The sequence below is a fragment of the Meriones unguiculatus genome, chromosome 7 (genome assembly GCF_030254825.1).
Source record: "Meriones unguiculatus strain TT.TT164.6M chromosome 7, Bangor_MerUng_6.1, whole genome shotgun sequence".
NCBI classification, from domain to species: domain Eukaryota; kingdom Metazoa; phylum Chordata; class Mammalia; order Rodentia; family Muridae; genus Meriones; species Meriones unguiculatus.
In genome coordinates, this window is record NC_083355.1 from 109,929,305 (window position 1) to 109,950,709 (window position 21,405).

Here is a 21,405-nt window from a genome sequence, read left to right on the forward strand (position 1 = left end):
CCAATCACGAGCCTTAGCCCGGAGCCTGTCCAATGAGAGCCCTCGGTGGGCCGGCCGGGCACCGCGGCCTCTGTAAGCCCGGTGTCGGCCGCAGAGGCGGTGGGCAGCGAGCCGGCATGAGCGCGTCCCTGAGCCGGGCGGCGGCGGCTCTGCTGCGCTGGGGTCGCGGCGCGGGCGGCGGTGTCGGCCTGCCAGGGGCCGGCGCGCGGGCGGCGAGCTCTGGCGGTCAGGCAAAGCAGCTGGACGCGCTGGTGAAGAAGGACAAAGTGGTGGTGTTCCTCAAGGGGACGCCGGAGCAGCCCCAGTGCGGCTTCAGCAACGCCGTGGTGCAGATCCTGCGGCTGCACGGTGTCCGCGACTACGCGGCCTACAACGTGCTGGACGACCCGGAGCTGCGGCAAGGTCAGGCCCGAGGGAGCCGCCAGCGAAGGGCGCGGGGGACGCGAGCGGATCGCCGGGAGCGAGGGCCCTGAGGGTGTAGCCCCCTGGGCTGGAGGGTCGCCTCTCCTGCGCCTCGGGAAGAGGTTGTCTCGGGCTGCGTCGGAGGAGGGTGGTCAGCAGAGTGACCCTCTCACCGGGTCGCCCGGCGAGTGGCCGGCCGAGAGGGGGACTCGCAGCGAGGGCCCGCGACTTGTCGGCACATTTGGGGACACTCTGAGGGGCTTGGAAGCCAGCGGCCTACTTGCTAGGTGAGGGACTTGTTGCCGGTGTGTGCCTAACGAGGTCAAAGGCTGGCCACTAATGTTTAAGGCCCCGTGTGTCAGGGACTGTCTTCCTGCTGCAGAGAGGGTTTCACCGTGGTCCATGTTGGGATCTGATTTGCGGGGGGGAAAGAAAAGAACTTTGGTTTTTAGAAACCGTAGCACAGAAGGGCAGGTGTGAGGGCTGGGGCTTGGGAGAGGCTCAGCGGGAAGAGGAAGCCACAATGACTTCTGACCCCCACCAGATTAACAGACTGCCGCAAGGTTGGAGCCCAAAGGGCAAAGGACAGAACAGCCAGACCTGTAGCTAGCTTTTCATTGACCCTGAGACGAAGAGACTCGGTCCTGACGTTTGGTTGACAAGCAGAGAGAGCCCTTAGCACCTCACTGTCAGTCTCCTGCTTGGTCAAGGTGGGCGGAGTGATGGGGAAAACTGCTGCTGAAAGGTGACTTTTCTGTGTCAGAATGGGGTGTGCGACTTTTGAAGTTACTGACTATAGTCTTGCTTCCTGTGGTCATTCTTGATGTTGAGGAGCCAGGCAGGGGCTGTGGAGAGCAGATTTTGCTTGAATCGTCCATGGTCGGTCTGCAGTACAACCTAATCTTCGTTTCCTTCTCAGTAAAGTGAAGACTATGACACCGAACCTGGCAGAGTCCACGGGAAAACAAGAGAAAACAAAAATTATAGCTGGGCATAGGAACTTACTTCTGTAACCCCAGCACTCTGGAAGCCGAGACAGGAGGCTCACTGGTTCAAGGCTACCCTGCACTGCATTGTGGGAATTCCCCATCTCCTTATATACTGTATAAAATGTCCTTTTCTCAGGCACGGAAAGGTACCCACTAAATGGCAGCTGCTTTATTATCAAACTCGATGGCTTTCAAAGTACTTTTCTCTGTTGTCGAAAGTGGCTGACCCTACATTTGTTCCCTACAATAGTATTGAGAGGCCAAACTGAAGTAAAGTAGAGAAAGGAAGGCCAGTTAATCCTCTCAGGAATAATGGCAAGCCATGCATTTTGCTCAGAACCCTGTGTTTTCCTCCTCAGCTAAAACTTGGCTGCTTGTGAGGCTCTGGGGTTATCTGGCTCAGGGCATGCTGTAGTTTTGGGTCAGGGGTGGTTCCTTGCTGAGGAAGATAAGCAGCTACTTTGCAGGCCCCGAGCTAGGACCTTACCAGCAGTTGCTCTGCAGGCATGACGCTTAGCAGGCAGTTGCATTGCTGATATCTTGCTTAATATGAAATCTGAGGATCTTTGGTTTAGAGTTTTATGTTCCCCTGTTTAGTGTAACTGGGGGTTATATATAATGGAATACAGCTAATATGGGTACCAGTAGCAGGAAGGTGTTCTGCCTTCCATCTCACATGCTTGGCATCTGATCTGTGCCATTAGGTGCTCAAACGACAGGAGACTTTATCCCGTGCATTTTGTTGTTGTTCGTTTTTTATTTTTTATTTGATTTGTTTTTAGACAGGCTAGCCAGGCTGGTCCAGAACTTACTCTGTGGATCAGGGTGGCCCAGAACTTGAACTGATCCTCCTGCTACTCTAGTGCTGGAATTACAGGTGTCATGCCCAGACACAGCCCTTGACTGTTGATTTCATTGGCTTGTTAGTTTGGTTAATAAGTGTGTGATCCAAACAACTAAACATGTGTCTCCGATGGCTTAGAAAAGTGAAGGTTAGTGGAAGGGCTGACATTTGGACTGGGCATGGAGATGTGTGTGTGTGCCCTCCCACCCCATTGGGGTCTTTGATTGCCACAGGTTAGGCCTCTACAGTGTGGAGACTCTTCAAGTCCTTGTTTACACCCTGACTTTGCCAAGGGGCAGGCAGGCAGCTCATGTGTGCTTTGCCAGGCAAGGAGGGACCCTCATGAAGTGTGAGGGCCGCTATAGCATTGGCCCTTCCTTTTCCCTTGTGCCAGGCTTGTACAAAGGGCCCTGGTTCTTACCCAGGGTCCAGGAAGTGTGTGCAGAGGTGCTTTTTGGCCCTCCCTTTTACTGGCTGGGGCACACACAGGCCACAGCTGCAGGACTCTGAAGGGACTTAGGGCATAGTGCTGCCTCGTGCTGCCTCAGGCAGGCTTGTTGCTCAGGCATTGCAGCAGGTGTTCTGTGACGATGTTAGGACTAGGGAGAGACTAGTGTTACTCACAGTCATGTCACAGTCACGTGACTTCTCTGTGTGCGCACCGACAGTCCTGTGTTCCATCTGCACGTGCTTGTTATATCAGGAACAGGGTCTACCAGAGTAGGGGGTTGAATGTCGTTGAATTTATAACTCTTACCTTGTGTCTTCTTGTCCTTATAACTTGTAAGCTCTTTGATGCCTAAGCCTACGTGACATTGCCATAAGTGTGTACATTGTGTAACGCCGTCAGAGTAGCTGGCCTGGCTGTCACTTTGGACATGTCTGTGACTTGGTGGGACATTTGGAGTCTTCCCTGCTGGCTGCTGATTTTTGTCTCCCATGGGTTTCTCACTGGCTGTTATGTATATTAGAAGCTCTTCTTTTGAGTCCCACTGTGACCCACCAGTGAACTCTTTTCTTCAGCCCCTTCTTCCAGTCCATAAGTGTTTATGAAGCAGTGTCTGGGCATTCAAGGCAATAGTTGGGTACTTACTACTTCGGCAAATATTGGAGGTTGGATACTCACTTAATGTGTGGGCATTTCTGTGGGCCAAGCCATGTACTGTGGGCATCTGGCACCAGCACTGTGGAATTGTAACGTGATAGTCAGTGTGTTGGAGATGAGCAGAGCTGCTGCTTCTCTTCTCCCACAGAGCTAGTCTAGGGTGGAGACAGACTTCCTCTGGGAAGGGCCTGGTGTCTCTGGGCTCCTGGGTCCCCATTGCCTCTGTTGCTCTGTTGTTGAAGGGTGAAAGTAGACTTGGATGCTGTATAATCAGTGAGCAAGATGAATTTAATTAAACTTTATTTGCAGTTGGGTGGTGGTGGCAGCTCACACATTTAGCCCCAGCCTTTGGGAGGCAGAGGCAGGCAGATCTCTTGAGTTCCAGGCCAGTCTGATCTACAGAGTGAGTTGCAGGACAGCCAAGGCTACACAGACAAATCCTGTCACTGAAGGAAAAAAAAAAAAGACGTTTAAAACTTAATTCCCAAAGGTAGGGAGAAGTTTAGCCTTAAGCTGGCTTATCTAGTGCCCCAGGTCTAGAGGGTCCCACAGAATAAGATACACATGTAAGGTGCTCCTGACAACGTGGCTTGTGGTGGGGGTGAGCACAAGTAGCAGACTGGATTGGCAGATGGTATTCGGTGCTTTAGGGCAAAGCTATACTGTGCTTAAAACAAACTAGATCCAGGTTTGCTTGACATGGCCAAACATCAGAAACAGATTTGGTCAAAAGGAAGTGGCAAGGAGTACTGATGGCACAATCCCAGCTGTGAATGCTCATGTCAGAGGTGTAGATCAGTCCCATGTGCTGTACATGCGTGTGCAGTGAACAGGTAGCTGAGGGCAGGACAAGTTATGGTGAGGCACTGGGTTCCGAGGCTGGCTTTAGATTTTAGAAACCTAGATGCTGTCCTGGACCCACCACACACTAACTCTGTGACTTTGGTTAAGTCACCTTCTCTGATCCCTAACTTCATCTGTGAAACAGGATAATTATATCAGATGTCTATATTGGTTAAATAGGATTATTTATGGAAAGTGCTTAAGGAGCATGAAGTGAAGTGCCATAGCCCTGAGCTCTGTAAATGCTACTTTCCTGTTAGTGCATGGAGAGGCAGCGTGCTTCCACTTTGCAGTCCAGGAAACTGAGAATGGGAGACTTTGACACCATTGGTTGCAATAGTTGGTTGCATCTAGAGGCCAGTGAGCCTGCTTGGCTGATGTGTGTGCCTGAGCCTTGTCTGTCCAGCCTTTGCTGTCCTCTCCCGAGGCTCTGTGGTTTCCATGCTGAGGTCCAGTCTCCAGGGTGGGAGAAGTGAAGGAAATGTAACCCTAGGGTGTGACACGCCAAGCCCGAGATCACAGAGCTGGTATGGGACTCTGGGAATCACTCCACCCGGTGAAGCCCACTCTCCCGTGAACTTCATCTACAGACACGACAATGTTTTCCTGAAATGAGCTCTACGGGTCATTGCTGTGTTTAAGGTTTAGTAAGTGTTTAAGTGTTTAATAGACCTTTACTCACTTTATCCCTTAAGAAGACTCAGGTATCACTTGACCTATTGAAACTCACTAGCGAGGGCGTGTGGCCCACACCTGCATGTCCGGCACTCTGGAGGCTAAGGGAGGAGTAACTCTGCAGGTTTTGAGGCTAGCTTGGGCTACATATGGATGGAGTTCCAGGCCAGCCTGGGCTAAACCAAAAGCAAAATAAAAAACTTCCCAGCAAGCAACAATAGTAACACAAAAGTAACCCCGATGACCCATCAGCATGCAGCACCTTGAGTCCTGCCAAGATGCTGCCATTTATTTGTCCTTGTGGAGAGTTCTTGAAATGTCAGCCAGAAGGCCAGACAGTCGAGTTTGTGAGGGGGTGTGACAGTGCCTGGTCTGAGAGCCACTTGTTGGCAGCTATGTGATGGGTGTTCTGGTGGAGCTCCAGTCACACAGTCCTCAGTAGAAGAGTCTTCCGTGTGGGACCAGACAGGCAGGGCTTGAATGAAGTGAGGTGGTATAAAGTTGCCACCCTGTGGCCAGCCAGCTCCCAGCTTCCTCCACCATGACCTCTTGCATTAATAGACTGTATCCAAGGGCACTGGAAGCCAAAGCAAGCCCTGTCTCTCTTGGGAATAATGATGGTGGAAAAACAGTTCATTCTTTTCTCACAAAGATTTTACTAAAACTATGACACTACAGTTCAGTGTGGTTTGGGGCGGCCCTCAGGCAGCAAGTGTATTTTCATTTTGATGTGTTTCAAAGCAGTGGGTCCTCAGCAAAAGTAATCAGCAGGGTTCCTGGGGAGGAAATCAGAGTTGTGAAACACAGAGATGACATGCTCAGGAGTGGTCCACTTCAGGAGACCCAGAAGAGCCTGTGTTTATGTAAATCTTCATTCCCACACCTCACCCTCCTCCAGAAAGATTTGCAACTGATCCATAGGCTGTTGGCATTTGAGGGTCAAGGTTAAAATGCAAAGATCCACACGACTTCCATGCTGAGTGGTTGTTTAGGGTTCACCCCACACCAGTGTGGTGAAAGCCTTGGACTTAGCAGGTAGCTTTGTGTGCTGGATACCGCTGTTGTGGAGACTGGTAGGGTTTGCCCTCTACTGGAGCCCCTCCCCTTCTTGGGAAGGCCTCTCTGTGAAGCCCCGCCAGCCTAAGCTGATTGCTGGCTTTCCATGTGTGGGCCACCACACCCACCCAGCGTTCCCTGTCTGCAGAAGCAAGATAAAAGCTGTAACCTAGGGTCCCTCCAGCTCTGTCATTCACAGCAACTCAGTGTTTCAGAACATTGTGATGTAACTCAAATTTGGTGACTTTTTTTGGAAAAAAAAAATTGAATGATATGTTACTAAGAACAAGTCTTGTGCTTTAGTTACCTACATAAGAAGCACCGCGGCTGGTTTTTAGATTGGTGTACTATTGTATTTTTTTGGAAGCACCTGCTCACTTATTTATGTATTTGCATGCTCATTTTTGCCATTTAGAAACACCTGCCTGTAGTATTTATACCTTTGTTAATTGTTGGTGAATTGAACTAAGTGACTCACACTAGCCAAATGCTCTACTACTGAGCTATATTCCCAGCCCTTCAAAAACTTGTCATTACATTTATCTTGTGTGTACGTGTGTGTGAGTGCACACGCACACACAACACACAGTGACACCTGATACTAATCACTGCGTGCTATATACCTGTGTTTGTCACCAGCTCCATTCAGGGAGCTGAGAACCTGGGGCTTAGGAGTTGCAGCCATAGACCAGGGTTTTCTGTTTTCTGTGCCTCTCAGTAATCCTCAAAGGTAGAATGCACTCAGTGTCTTGAGTATAGGTCAGTGATAGCCTTCACGGTCATAGGTCAGTGATAGCCTTCACGGTCAGAACTACAGGAAGAAGGCAGAAATGGGGTCATTCGATCAGCCAGCTCCACATTTCACAGCACATTTGGGAGTGAAGCTGTGACATTTCTTCCCTGAAAACATGACCTGAGTGGATAATTACAGCTTTTCCTGTCTCACGGGCCTTGGTTAGTCTCATTCCCTGGTGTGAGTCTCCTCGCTGGTGTATCTGTATTACTAAGAGCCTCACCTGATTCTCATGAAAACCTCAGGGGCTGAAGGTTGAAAGAAAAGCTGTGTTTTGTCAAGTGATGTGCTGTCTATTTGGCTTTGAAACTCATCACTCACTATCCAGGAGTGAGGGACCCTAGGGAGGGGCCTCAGTCTCTGCCAGGAGTTGGGGGTGTGGCATTTGTGGTGGATTCTCTCGCTTCTGAGCATTTCAGTGACACATTTCCCATCTCTCCACAGGTATTAAGGACTATTCCAACTGGCCGACCATCCCACAGGTGTACCTCAATGGCGAGTTTGTGGGGGGCTGTGACATCCTTCTGCAGATGCACCAGAATGGGGACCTGGTGGAGGAACTTAAAAAGCTGGGGATCCGCTCTGCCCTTTTAGACGAGAAGGACCAAGACTCAAAGTGAGGGCGCCGGGTCCTTGCTGAGCGGAGTGCCCGCCTTCAGTCGCTGCCAGAGAAGCCTTACTACGTGGTGTCTGTTGCTGTGGTGCTTGCGCTGGGCCTCCTGGCTTGCAAGCAGGCAGGTGCTTTTTCTTTGGTCTTTGGCTCAGAATATCCTACGGTGAATTTATAACGACTGCACTGTAAATTGGCATTGTAATCCGGTATTGCTGTAACCCAAATCTGTTCTTACGTTGTCTTTTATTCTCTGCTGGGTTCAGGAGTCATTCCTGACTCGTACGTGGGTTGGGTTGTAAAGGTGGCAACTGCCCTGATGTTTTTGTAACTTCTCCTATAAGGGAAATGATGGACAGAAAAGAAAAGGAGATGTCTGGAGTGTTGTTGTTTTTTAAATAAATTGCCAACACAGACCATGTGTGTGTGAGTAATTAACCCCAGCAGGTACAGATCTGTAGGATGTTGAGAACTAGCTGTCTTTTCTTTGTATTTTCTTCATTCTCTCTCCTACCCTTTGCTTCTCATTTCCTGCCTTCTTCTCTCTTCCCTATCTCCCCCCCCCCCCTTTCTGTACATTCCAGGTTGGCATTAACTCATCATATAGCCAAAGGTGAACTTGACTTTTAGATCCTTTTGCCTCCACCTTCCAAGTGCTGGGTTGTCAAGCATCTGCTACCGTGTTGCTGAGGTTGGAATCCAGGGTGGTGTTCATGCACACACTTTACAGCCCTGGGCCTTACCTGAGCCTCTTATTTTGAGTAATTAATTAACAGGGTTAGGAGCAGTGGTTAGGCTCCTAGGAAGCACAGGTACATGTATGTACTCTTGAGCTAGGTGGTGATGCTGTGCTGGGCTGGAGGGATGTAGAGGTGAACACCCCCCACGCCTCTCTAGATAGGGAGAAGGCACCAGCTGGCCTCTGAAGCATTTTTTTCCTCATGAAGTGGGGTCTCAGAGGAAATAATTGGAACGATGTATGACTTCCAGGACAACGTCTTGGTGGGACTTGCCCGGGGCTGATCCATGTAGAGACTGGTGTGGAGGACCCAACTCCTCACCCCCACCTGTGGGACACTGCTCTCCCTGTGTCTGGCTCTGCCAGAAGCCACGATTCATCTCCAGGGGCCAGAATTGCCTAGAAGTCACAGGCAGAGCAGGCAGGCAGCCTTTTCCCATGAGAAGGGCACAGAGAATGAATATCGCCCCCCCAGAAGCTGCTGGAGGGAAGCTTTGTGTATGTAGACATCTTTAGCTCCACTCCGTTCCTGAGGTAGAGTGGAAGGAGCGGTGGGCCTTCCTGCAGACACCTTCCCTGCAGGCAGGGTCTGCTGGGCCCCCAGGGTTTGGGATTCTCCAAGAAGGGAAGGAAAGCTGCAGCCCAAGGCTGAGTCCTCTATTTCACTAGGGACCCGTGGGTTAGACCAGAGGGTGACAGCCCTCACCGGTGACTCATCTCCAGGCTGCAGGGAGAAGAAAAGGCATGTTAGTCTGTGAAGGTTTGCACTGTATTCATTGTACACTCGCCTCCTTTGAGCCTGCATGGATTCCTCAGAGAGCTTGCAACCTCCCGGAAGCCTTTTGTTTAGCAGGTAAGGAAGGAGCCCCGGAAGGAAGGCTGCTGGCCGCCCTGTCCCTTACCAAGTGGCTCTCCTGCCTGCACAGGCTGTGGTCACACACATCAGTCTGTGGTTATTACTTGCTGTCATACGAGCTGTGGAGTAAGTTGCTTTTTCCCATTTTGGCTTTTTCCGGGATCTGCCTATATTCCTTAAGGCTCACTTGGAAAACACCGGAGTGATAAAAAGAACGTATTAGCAAAACAGCACTGTAAGCATTCTCCCTAGAATATTAGCTGGACTAGAATAGGCTGCCAGGGGACTGATCCCGCTCAAAGCTTGGGAGTCAGTGAGACCCCATAGAGTCACAGAGTGTGTGCATCAGAAGCCCTGTAAGATGGGATGCTCTTTGCAGAGGTTAATTAAGAGTGCTTTCTGTAGGCTTTGCACACCATAACCCAGTAGAAAATTGAAGATGTTACCTCATGTGAATCCGAATAACTCATGGTCCAAATAATTACAGTTCACTGTGAGGATTAACTGACACAGAAGCTCCTTGCACAGACAGCGTTACACCAGCCCTCTAGCCACAGTAGGTAGCTCCACAGATGCCCCGTCCTATGGAGCTCGAGTTAAAGGCGGTTGTGAGCCACCAGACTTGGGTGCGGGGAAACCGAACTCAAGTCTTCTAGAAGAGCGGTACTCTCTTTGACTGTGGAGCCATCTCTCCAGCCCCAAAATGAACATTTTTACTTGAGGTGTTTTTTTGTCAGTGTCATAGACTGGTAGTCACACGAATGTCATTCACCTTTATTTGAACTGTAACTTTTAGGATAAAAGGTACCTTTGTGTTTGTTTATTTTGTGACTCAACTCTGGGCCTCCTGTATAGTGAGTGAGCCCCCCAGTTCAACAGTGAGCCACACCTAAGCTTCGTTGGCCCTACTGAATTCACTTTGGAGAGGAGTCTGAGACGGCCATCTAGAGCAGTCTCCTTGCCTTTGTTGGGCAGTATATTGCAATAGCAGGGTGAGCCGAGAGGTCAGATCCTGAAATGGCCTGAGTGAGGAATGTCCCCGACGGGCCATGTGTTTGAACACTTAGGCCCCAGCTAGTGGTACCGTTTGGCAAGGTTGTGGAACCTTGAGGGGGTAGAACCTTGTCAGAGGAAGTGAGTCTCTGGGGGTGGGCCTTGAGGCTTCATAGCCTGGCTACTTCCTGTTCACTCTGTGCTTCCTGAGTAATGGGATCAGCCAGTCTCCTGCCTCAGCCACCATGCTTTCCCTGCCTACTGCCATGCCTTCCCCACAGTGCTGAATAGTATCTCTCTGGAACCCTAGCTACTTTTGTCCAGATTTTTTTTTTTTTTTTTTTTTTTTTTTTTTTTTTTTTTTAATCACAGCATCAGGAGAAAAAAATCAAGCCAGGTCCCTTGTCTTCGGGGGGAAGGGGTTAAGGGAGGAATGGGTCTTTGCTGAAGTATGTCCCAGCCCCAGGTAAGAAAGCGTTTGTCATTGCTCCTGAACCAGGGATGGGAAAACAGTCACAAGAAAGGCTGACTTGCTTTTATAAAAGTTAAAAAGAATAGATACAGTATTTTTTTTTTTTTTTTGGCTTTTCGAGACAGGGTTTCTCTATGTAGCCTTGGCTGTCCTGGACTCGCTTTGTAGACCAGGCTGCCTCTGCCTCCCAGAGTGCTGAGAATACAGGCGTGCGCCACCACGCCCGGCTAGATTCAGTATTCTTAAGAATTGTCTAGAGCATGAAAAGTGGCTTTAAACAGCATCTGAGGTCTATAGCAGCTGATTGGACAGCCTGTAGAGGAGTGGTATGGGGGGGGGGATGAGGTCCAGGCCTCTGCAGAGCTGCACAGGGTGGAGACATGGAGACAGGGTTCAAGAACAGCATCTCTGGGTCCTGAGCCTTCTGGACACTTAGAGTTTTGTGAGGCCAAGAAGAGACTTTGTTTTTTCTTTAGCAGTTACTCCAGGAGTCAAGGGTAGTTGACTCAGGAGCAGCAACTGCTGGAGTTTAAGCCAGCAAGTAGACACCAGTGAAGGGTTCCTGTGGAACTGGAGCCTCTTCCCCAGCTTCAGCTGGAGGAGTCTTCCACTGACACCTCTTGGACCTTTCTTTCATCCCACAGCTAGAAACTTCTTGGGCTTCTGGGTGGTGGCATGTGACGTGATTGCACAATCAGGTTTGCTCCTTGGTCCATTTTCTGTGCATCACATGGGGAACATATTTTTTATTGGTGTCATTCAAGAATCATGAGTAGCCAGGTGTGCCTTTAATCCCAGCACTTGGGAGGCAGAGGCAAGTGAGTTTGAGGCCAGTCTGGTCTACAAACCAGGACGCCCAAGGCTACAGAAACCCTATCTCAAAAGAAAATAATCGTGGAAATACATGAAAACTGACTGAACATCCTCCTGCATGGATAACATAGGTAGTTATTGTAGCTAGCCAGAGATTGAAACAGCAGAGTGAGCCAATTGCAGGGCAAAGTTAAAGTATATAAATGCAGGTTTATGGAAGCAACTCTTGGCCACCATGCAGGGAGAGTGTGAGGGGGTGGGGGAGGAGAGAGGAAACAAAGAAAGAAGGAAGAGAGAGTGAGTGAGAGAAGAGAAAGAGGGGAACCAAAATGTCCGGATGGTATTGTGAAGAGGGGGATGCTCCTGCCCCTAGGCTGGAAAGTTTGGGGTAGGGGTGAGGTATGCCAGCCACAGCCTGCAGCAGGTGGGGGGACCTGGGAGGCCAGGTCCACTTCGGTGTGGTGTAAACCCTAACAGCCAGCTGATTAGCACGGGCCAATAGCTCACAACAGCATCCGAAATTTGTGTTTCTGTCTTTCCCAACCGTGAGGCAGACCTCAGGTGAGTGTATTTTTTTCCTGTTTGATTGACAAGCATAAATGCTGTGTCTTCGTCAGACTCAAAACACAGCCATTAAGGAGGACTTGGTGTGTGGTTTTGCTGGGCAAATACGGGCTCTACGTGGTCCTGTCTAATTTGCTACCATCTGAAGGCTTAAGGGGACTAGAGGGAGGTCTTTGTCTTATAGCAGAGCATGGTTAATCAGGACTGGGAATGTAGCTCCATTTAGTAGAATGCCTGACACGCAGGGAGCTCTGGGCTTAGTCCCCAGTGCGGGGCACTAATGATTGATGTGGTAGGCGCAGCTCCTGAGCAGGTGGTCCTGGCTGTATAAAAAAGCAGGCCGAGCGAGCCACGAGGAGCAAGGTAGTAAGAGTGTTCTTCCATACTCTGCTCTGGAGGCTTCTGGCTCCAGGCTCCTGCCCTGGCTGCCCTCAGTGACGGAGTGTGACCTGGTTGTTTTTATGACATAAACCCTTACCTCCCCAGATTGCTTTTGGTCATGGTGTTTGCGACGGCAAACTGAGGCAGAAGGCACTCACTCCACAGGGTAGATAGATTCTGTAAGGTTGGGTTTGATAAATGGCCAAAGAGTTTATTAAAAAAAAAAAAAAAAACCAAAAAACAAGCAAGCCACGTTTCCTGAAATGTTGGGCTTTTGTTGTGTGGAGTTAGACTCAGAAGAGCAGTTTAACCAGAGGCTATCCTGTTTTGTCAGTAGCAAGGACTGTGGTATTAGGGTCCACAGTACCCTAACGGTTCCCCATGGATACAAATGCATGGCAATTTCATGATGCAGTGTGGGAAATGTTTCCAGATCACAGATGGTGCTCAGGGGATAGGCTCAGTAGCCCTTCCTGGAGAAGTCACCAGAGCCCTCAGTGGTGGGTTCCCTCCCTGCTGTAGACTGCAGCTGGTCTAGGCTCAGCTCTCAGCCATGAGGGACCAGGGTCCACCTACTTTGAACCTGAAGGAGAGTCATTGCACACAGGTAAGCTTGACAGGTCACCATTTCCCATCATGTTGGTTTAAAATTGCAGTTATCCCTATCATTCTAAATAAAGTCTGTGACGGATGATGCTATCTTCCTCACTGTAACACATACCTGAACTAGAGAAGAAGGGTCTCTTTTTGCTCAGTTTTAGAAGTTCCAGGCCATGACTAGGTGGTTCTGTTACCCTGGCCCTATGGCAAGAGAGCAAATGCATCATGGGGGAGGGTGTTGTGTGTGATGGGGCGGTTCCTCTCTTAGCATGGACAGGAAGTAACAGTAGGCGATGGGTTCCATGCTCTTTCAAGGGCATATGCCAGCTATTTAAGGACTTCCCACTAGGTGCTGCCTCCTCCCCAAAGTGCAACTTGGGAGAAAGTCTTAGCATGGAGACCTTTGGGTCTTTTAAGACCCATGCTGTAGTCTTTGCAGAGGAAAGCGCTAGGCTGTAAGGTGAAGGCAAGGGATGCTGTGTAGCTGCTCACCTGCTTCCAAAAAACATTTGTCTGTGGATGCCCTTACCCTCTTCCTCAGAACCTGTGAATATGTTACCTGGGACCTTAGCAGATGCGGTTAGGCTCTTGATCTTGAGATAGCAGATGGTCCTGGGTCCTCTGGATGGATCCTGGCCAAGTGTCATAGCAGGGAGGGCAAGGAGCTCAGAATCAGAGCAGATATATAACAGGGAGTGTCCTTGAGGGTGACAGAGGGGCTAAATGCTGTGGATGGCAGTCAGCCTATAGAGGCTACAAAAAGCAAGTTGGGTGTCTACTCCGGAGCCTGTGTAAAGAGCAAAGGCCTCTTAGTCTAGTGAGACTGGTTTTGTACTTCAGAGCCCTGAAGTCAGTGTTTTAAGCCATTAAGTCTGTTACAGCAGCCCAAGAAACCAGTGTTATCTGGCTGCCTGGGTTCTTATGTCGGACACCATATGGTATAGCAGCTGGGTACGAGGACAGACGCGTTTCTGAGATTATATATTTCATTGACCCCTCACAGAAGATTAGTGAATATGAGACAGTATCTCCTCTTTTGGCAGATGATCTCACAGAGGGTCCATGAGATCAGGCTGCAGGTCTAAGGTCACTGTCCAGTGGGTGGCAGGGCTGGAGTGTGAGTCTTGACCTGCATGCTGTAATTTGCTCTATCTGCCTGGCTGGATGAGTTCACCCTAGTTTGCCTGGTGCTGTGGCACAGCTCTGGTGAGGGGTCTGAGAGTGGGCTGGCTCTCTGTGGCCTGAGAGGAGTAAGTCTTGCCTCACCGACGATATCTTTATTTCCTTACCAAGAGCCATTGGAGGTCAGGCCTTTGGGACTTGCTCCCCGGTCACCCATTGTTGTAGAAAATTTAAAAATGGCTAATGATGTGTATGGATAAAAGCCTGTAATTATTACAGCAGTTTTATTTAACCTGCTATCAAACAATAAAAGACACAGGCACCTGTCAGAATTTTAGATAAGCTTTATTTTCACCCTGGGGCTGGGGCTGGGCAGATAAGCTACCTGGTTACCAAGGCTACCTGGTTACCGCCCAGCCTCCATCCTGTGCCATCTGTTTTAATTTTTCCTGCCTGGGCTACTTCCCATCCATAACCCCAAAGTACTTGCACATGCTTTCCAGCTGGGCCACTTCTCTCCACGATATTCTCAAGAGTTCCTCCTCCTGGCTCATGTGGTTCTTTACCTCTCCCATGGCAACTCTGTTTCCTTCTCTCTCCTCTCATACCTGTCTTTCCTTCTTCCCATGATCCTCTACTCCAAGCATTCAAAACTTGGCCATGCCTTCCTAACTTCTGCTCTGCCCAGGTGTATAGGTATTTATTCAGCCAATCAGGAAAATTTGGAGGCAAGGATTACAAACTTCATGTAGCACTCATTTTTAGAACTCTACTTCATTTGGGGTGTTTGGGCCTCAACCTCCCAACCCAACTTAGGAGAGAGAAGGTGAGTGAAGAGAGTTGGCCCAGACCTCTTTACTTCTGGCTGTTTAGACTGGAGGTTGTTTTTTTGTTTTGTTTTGTTTTGTTTTTTGTTTTTTAGGGCTATACCAATCTCCGTCAACAGCAAATTCGGCCAGCAGTCTTTTTCAAGCTGCTGTGCCCCAAAGGGTTTCTCTCTACCAGGAAGGGTTTCTCTCCATCTGTCTGCCCCAAACCACCACACCATCCATCTCTCCAAACTGCTACTTTGACACTAACCAACACCACATGCCATACCTTCTCTTTCTTGGCTCTAAATTTATTTCCCTAGAATCTTGGACCACTCATGTGCCACACACAGAAGGCTGTTACCAGCTGGTAAAAGCCATACCCCACACATGACAATTAACAGGTGTGGACAAACTATAGCCCAACTAAAATCCCACTTGGGATTAAAACAAAACACACTCACATAACATAACTGAGTTTACAAAGAAACCAAAAGTTCCATTACAACATCATTTTGGGGCTCCCTGAGTGCCTGTCTGGTAAAGAGAGCAGGCAGATAATAATCAGAGGGCAAGACAATAATCAAATACAAAGCCCTTTACAACCCATGACCAAGGACTTGAGGAGGTAGAATGTCCCAGTGCGGAGTCAGTGGCAGCGGCTAGGCCTGGGTAGATGGACAGACAGTGAGCAAATGTGATGCCCAGAGAAAGGGACCAAGGCTCTATGTAGTGTGTGGACATGTGCCTGGGCCGGAGTCCTCATGGTCTCCTGTGACTTTCCAGGAAAGGGTTGGGTAAGGCCCGTCCCCTGCCAGGCTCTCCCTGCACCGTCTCTCAGACCTTGACCAGTCTCCCTGTGTCTATTACCGCCGGCTTAGAACCACGTGTTGTCTCAAGTGCTAAGTTCTCCCCTTTTCTCCCCTCCAGCCTCTCCCTTTGTCACAGTTCCCCTCCCTTAGTCCTGGCAACATGGCTCAATTTTTTCTTTTTCAAAATTGAATATGATATTTTCATAAATGTGAGGGTAAACACTTATCAAGTAAACTATTTTTGCTTTCTTTTTTTAAAAATTGTATACTAGTTTATTTACTTTACATCCTGAGGGTGCCCTTCCTTCCCTCCTCCCAGCCCCCCCATTGCCCCTCCTTTTTCCTTTTCCTCTCCCTTTCCCCCTTCCTCAGCACACCAGGTCACATCAGGACTGTGCATATCTTTATCCCCGGAGGCCAGGCAAGGCAGCCCTGCCAGGGGGAAGCGATCCAAAAGCAGGCAATAGAATCCATGTTAGAAACAGCCCCCACATCCACTTGTCAGGTACCCCATTTGAAGACCAAGCCTCCCATGGGCCACATGTGTAGAGGAGCCCTAAGACGCGTGCTTTCATAACCCCACTCCTTTGAGTTTTAAACCAGCTAAGAGTGCAAGCAGATAACTAACAAGATGGCTGAAGTGTCATGATTAAAGCCGTCAGTCCCCTGCCTCTGACAGGTCTGCCTGGAGTCCTCTCTCCAGAGGTTTCTGTTTGCTCAAGTTGTTTCTCTTGCCCCTGGGACTCTCAACACTTTCATGGCACTATGGCTTTACTAGAGCATCTTCAGGTATTTCTGATTTTTTGTTGTTGTTATTTACAATCTAGTGAAAAAAAAATCCATGTCTTTATTTCTTTGCCGCTCTTTCTTACTTCCGCTTTCCACTCAATTGTAACAATGGTGCTTGCATTATTACGGCTTTTTTTTTTTAAGTTAATTCATTTATGTGTTCTCTTCTACCATGTAAGTAGCAGGGACTGAACTCAGGTTGTTAGACTTGGCAGCAGGTACTGTAAGAGAGTCCTGGGAGAGAGAGAGAGGATGAGAAAGAGACCGCCAAGAGAGAGAGGCAAGAAGGAGGATAGCTGAAAAACAGGGTTTTAAAGGAGAAATGAGTAGCTGGGGGCAGAGGTCATGAACTGCAGGAGTTTTAGTAGGGGGCAGGTGAGAGGAGCTAGGTGCCTCTGATTCTGAGGGGAGCCAGGAGGCTAATAAGTGCTTTGGTATCCGAATGCTAATAGGCACCATACATAGCCATTTGTCCCTTCTGCCAGTGATGCGGGCTTCACAAGCTCCTGAGGGATGCTGGCTCATGTACAGCCACCAGAATTTGGGGGGTGGGAAGGGGAGCTTCCTTTGGACCTAACAGGGTCTGATCCCTCTAATCTGGGTGCCTCCTATGAGTCAGCAGTGTGGTGTCTGTGAAGCAGTCTCCTGCTGCTCTCAGGAGGTGAAAACCTGTGAGCCAGCCACTGGGAGTGGACAGTCAGGGTTCAGCCTGGTGTGGAGTGTTCCCAGCCCTGTACCCATCGATGAAGGAGACACAGTCGCTGCCTCCTCCTAGAGATGCTCTCATGCCGGAGCACCTGGTAAGAGTGCATGTACCTGCGGTGAAGGCCTGAACCTGTTCCATCGCTGTGGTCTCTGGGAGGCAGCAGCCTGAAGCTGAGCTCAGAGACAAGCCTCCAGGGAGAGCCACAGCGCACCAGTGTTTGGGGGCACATCCCTGGTGGGCGACTTGTGCTCAGACCTGGATTCTGCTCTCAGCCCTCTTCCCGCATAGTGACTTTCATGTGGTTCTCTTTATGCCAAGAAGCCTCACTCACTGCCCTGGGTGGAGAACAAGCCTCTACAGATCCTCCAGCACTTCAGTCAGGGTCCTCTTTCGTGGCATTCCCCATGCCTAAGACAGGCCTGCCTCTGTGAACCTTGCTGCATGCGTTTGGATGCAAGCACACACAGTGTGCAGGCATGCATGCATCTGAGCATCATCTAAAACGGCTGCTGTGGTGTGGATATTGAAGTTGGCTTGATGGATTCTGCCGCATCTGACTACGTAAAGTGTTCCTCTGGGTTCAGCAGAGACGTTGGCCTCGGAAAGATGGGAAAGGGAGGCCAGGACAAAAGGCAAAAGCAGCTTGGCCGTTCAGGTACCTTTCTTGTAAGGCAGAGATGGAGAGACAACGGAAAAACAAAGGGTTGACCAATATCAGGTTACATTTTGGGGAAGGATTAAGTCAAAGAACTTCAGTATTGTGCCAACTGGCACCAGGCTGCTTGGAAACTTAGCTGCTGTCTCGCATAGTTCCTGTGTTCCTCAGAAGGTCAGATAACTGAGGTTTGGTTTGGTGATGTCAGACGTTGGTGTGACTGACTCCATGTTGATTTTTTTGGTGGTTTGGAGGTCTAGTGAGGAAGCTAGTCCAAACCTGCAGCCTCCTGTAGCTCTTGCTTAACAAATATCTTTGTGCATGGGAGTCTGTGTGTGTAATGGCACAGCTAAGCTTAGAAAAAAAAAATGTTGCTGGGTGGTGGTGGCACACACCTTTAATTCCAGTGCAGGGGAGGCAGAGGCAGGCAGATCTCTGAGTTCGAGGCCAGCCTGGTCTACAAAGGGAGTTCTAGGACAGCCAAGAGGGGGGAGGAGGGAGAAAGAAAAGAAAAACCCACAAAAAGTTTTACCCTTAAATTCTAGGTGAATGCAACACTTACATAGTTTTAAATTTGATCCCCAAAAACAGAAGATCAGTGGACTTGCCTGAGATGATGCTTTGAGTCTGTTGTCACCTGGTTTGGGGGTGGGTAGGGATGTTATACCACACAAAACCAGAAGATGGCAACATTGCTTCCAAAATGAGTCCCTCTCTGCCTCTTTAATTTTTCATGTGAAAGCAAATCAGGGTACTTTCCATTGTCCCCTTAGTGCATCTGTGTTTCCTCTCCCGGAAGCAGATCTGTTCTCAGACACTGGGGTCTAGGGAGTGGGTTTTGATATCAAGCACATCAAACATGCATAGTGTGTCTCGCGTCTGTGGGCAATGTAACAGACCAGCATCTGGTGGGCTCCTCAGGCTGAAAGCTGTTCGAAGACAGGGGAGGAAGGTTGGGGATGGAAGACTGGCTGCCACTTAAGGTGGATAAGTCACTTATGCTCTCTGGGCCTCAGTTTTCTCACCTGTACAATGGAGGTGACTGATAGCTCCTGTTAAAAGACAAAGGTGATAAAGAACATCTGCCGTTCTTAAGGCAACAGCCAGCACCAAGTTTATAGAGCAGAGTAGAGGGGGAAGAGAGGAGCCTGGGTCCCGGACAGAGCCGCCTTCTCTTAGGTAAGACAGTGCAGCTGGAACCGAAAGTATTCTCTGGGGCCACAATACATGTAGCCACAGGGGTTAGGTATAGAGATAAGAGTAGGGGGTCTTCCTAATACAGGGAAATAGAACAGACACACACACACACAGACAGATAGACACAAATGGACAGACAGACAGACACACACACATACACAGATGGATGGACACACACGAACACACACACACAAATGAACATACACATGGATGGATGAACAGAAAGATGGACACACAGAAACATACCTGGGGACACACACACAGACATGGACAAACATACACATGGACACACACACAAACACATACACATTGGCATGAACACACGGACAAGAACACACATACAAACACACACATGGGAACACATACGTGAATAAACACACATGGGGACACACACGGACACATACACAAACACACACTTGGACACAGCAGGAATGGGAGGGTCAACGGAGCAGGGAGAGAGAGGGAAGAGGAGGATAAGGGAGAGTACAAGGAGGGACAGCTAAAACTAACGGCTGTTTGAGGGGTCATGTGGAAGCCTAATACAGTAGAAGCTTCATACACACACACACACACACACACACACACACACACACACACACATTTATTAAAGACATTTAAATCAGAGCCACTTAGTAATGGGGAGACAAAGCCTCAACTAGACAGCTCTCGACACCAAATGAGACTGCCAATTCAGGAATGGGTTACATCTAATTGAGCTGTTGGCCATAGGGGCCCCAGGCTGCTCCTAGACTGGTGATAAGGCCCTATGGCCAAGGACGACACCCATATCCACCTAGAGCTCTCACCTGTACTAACTCATCTTCGGTGTACTGGAAGGCACTCTGCCCACTCAGAGGAGAAAGGTAAACACCAACCCAGCTACAAACCCTGCAACCTACAATGGTGGCCTACCTGCACCATGCTGGTGCAGCCATGGCACAGTGGAAGTGACCAGTCTCTGCCTAACTGGAATTAAGGCCCACTCCGTGGAATGATGGAACGGGTGCTCAGCCTTGTCTGGGCAGCCAAGAACCTGAAACTAGTTAAGCCGTGGAAAACCAAACACTGTCCTGCTAAAGGAGCGTAACAATAAAATGACTCCTAATGACCTTCTGCTGTCCTCATATCAGTGCCTTGCTCAGCCATCATCAGAAAAGCTTTCTCCTGCAGGAGGTGGGAACAAATACAGAGACCCACAACTCAGCAATGTGCGGAGAGTGGGAGGCCTCAGAGCGCTCGGTCCTGAATAGATGTTTCTATCCAATCTCTCCCCTCAGGGCTCAGGAAACCCGGGGAAAGAGGAGGCAGGAAGATCATAAGAGCCAGTGAGCATGGAGGACACCAGGTAAACAGTGTCTTCCCGACACAACCGGACTGACACACGTGTGAACACACGGGGACTGAGGAAGCGTGCATAGGGCCTGCACAGGTGTAAGCCAGGTGGGGTCCCAGCGCTGAGAGTGAAAGTAGACACAGACTCCAACCCTAACCCAGAAGTTAACTGCTCCAATTGATAACTGCTCAGAGAGGAAAAGTTAGCTTTCTCCAAGGGAGTCTCACTGGGTGTATACACTGACAAACAGCCCCCACGCCCCGCAGTAGATGGCCTACAGAAATCTAACTCGGCAGTGTTTGGGGAGGTTTTGTTTGTCTCGCAATGCTTCCTCTGGGCCGTTTGTTTTTTACCTTATGGATCTTTTATTTACATATGTTTTCCGACTTTGTTTGTATGGGGTTTCTGTGTGTGGGAATGTGTGCGTCTCAGTGTCTGTAGGTGCTGTTTGTACTTTTTCATTGGCTCTTTTTTTTTTCTGTTTGTTCACTTGTTTTGTCCTATTCTTGTTTGTTTTCTCATTTGTTTGTTTTTATCTTAATTATTATTATTAATTTTAGATGTCTTCCTGTATTCTAATAGAGAGAGAGAGAGCAGGTGGATTGGGTGGTTGAGTGTGGGTAAGTAGAGAGACTGAGGAGTTGACGGAGGAGAATCTGTAATCAGAATGTATACTAGAAGGACTCTATTTTCAGTTAAAACAAGGTATTCTGCCTGAGGGCTGCAAGCAGGCCATCCAGGAGCGTTGTCCCAGTTCTTTAGCAATCTCCCAAGAGCTTGGGAGTCCACCTGTCCCAGCACTGTCGGAATCTTTGAGCATCCTCCTGTGAGGGTCTTCCTCGCTGCCAGGGGTTCTGCAGGGCTGCTGTCCTTCCTTCCGAGGGTGACAACAAGACCCCACCGTGAAGAATGGGTGTGAGGAAGCTGTGGAAAATGTGGCGGTTTGAATGACAGTGGCCTCCCTCTCGGGCTCACAGGGGGTGGCGCCAGGAGGTGTGGCTTTGTCGGAGGAAGTGTGTCACTGTGCATGAGCTTCAGGTTTTCAAAATGCTCAAGCCAGGCCTAGCGTCTCTCTCTTCCTGCTGATCTAGATGTAGAACTCCCAGCTGCCCCTCCAGCACCGTGTCTCCTTGTGGTGCCGCCATGCTTCCCGCCATGACGCTAATAGAGTAAACCTCTGGGACCTTAGCTAGCTTCAGTTAAATCTTTTCCTGTGTAAGAGCTGCTGCGGTCACGGTGTTTCTTCA

The 21,405-nt window shown here is 49.4% G+C and overlaps 1 protein-coding gene across 1 annotated transcript; it reads left to right on the plus strand.

The window, feature by feature from the left end:
* Positions 1 to 61: 61 nt before the first annotated feature.
* Glrx5 (glutaredoxin 5) lies at positions 62 to 7,733 on the plus strand. Its single transcript, XM_021647007.2, has 2 exons — positions 62 to 402; positions 7,152 to 7,733. Exons 1-2 carry the CDS (start codon positions 117 to 119, stop codon positions 7,325 to 7,327), a joined length of 462 nt encoding a protein of 153 aa, XP_021502682.1. The 5' UTR covers positions 62 to 116; the 3' UTR covers positions 7,328 to 7,733.
* The last annotated feature ends 13,672 nt before the right edge of the window (positions 7,734 to 21,405 follow it).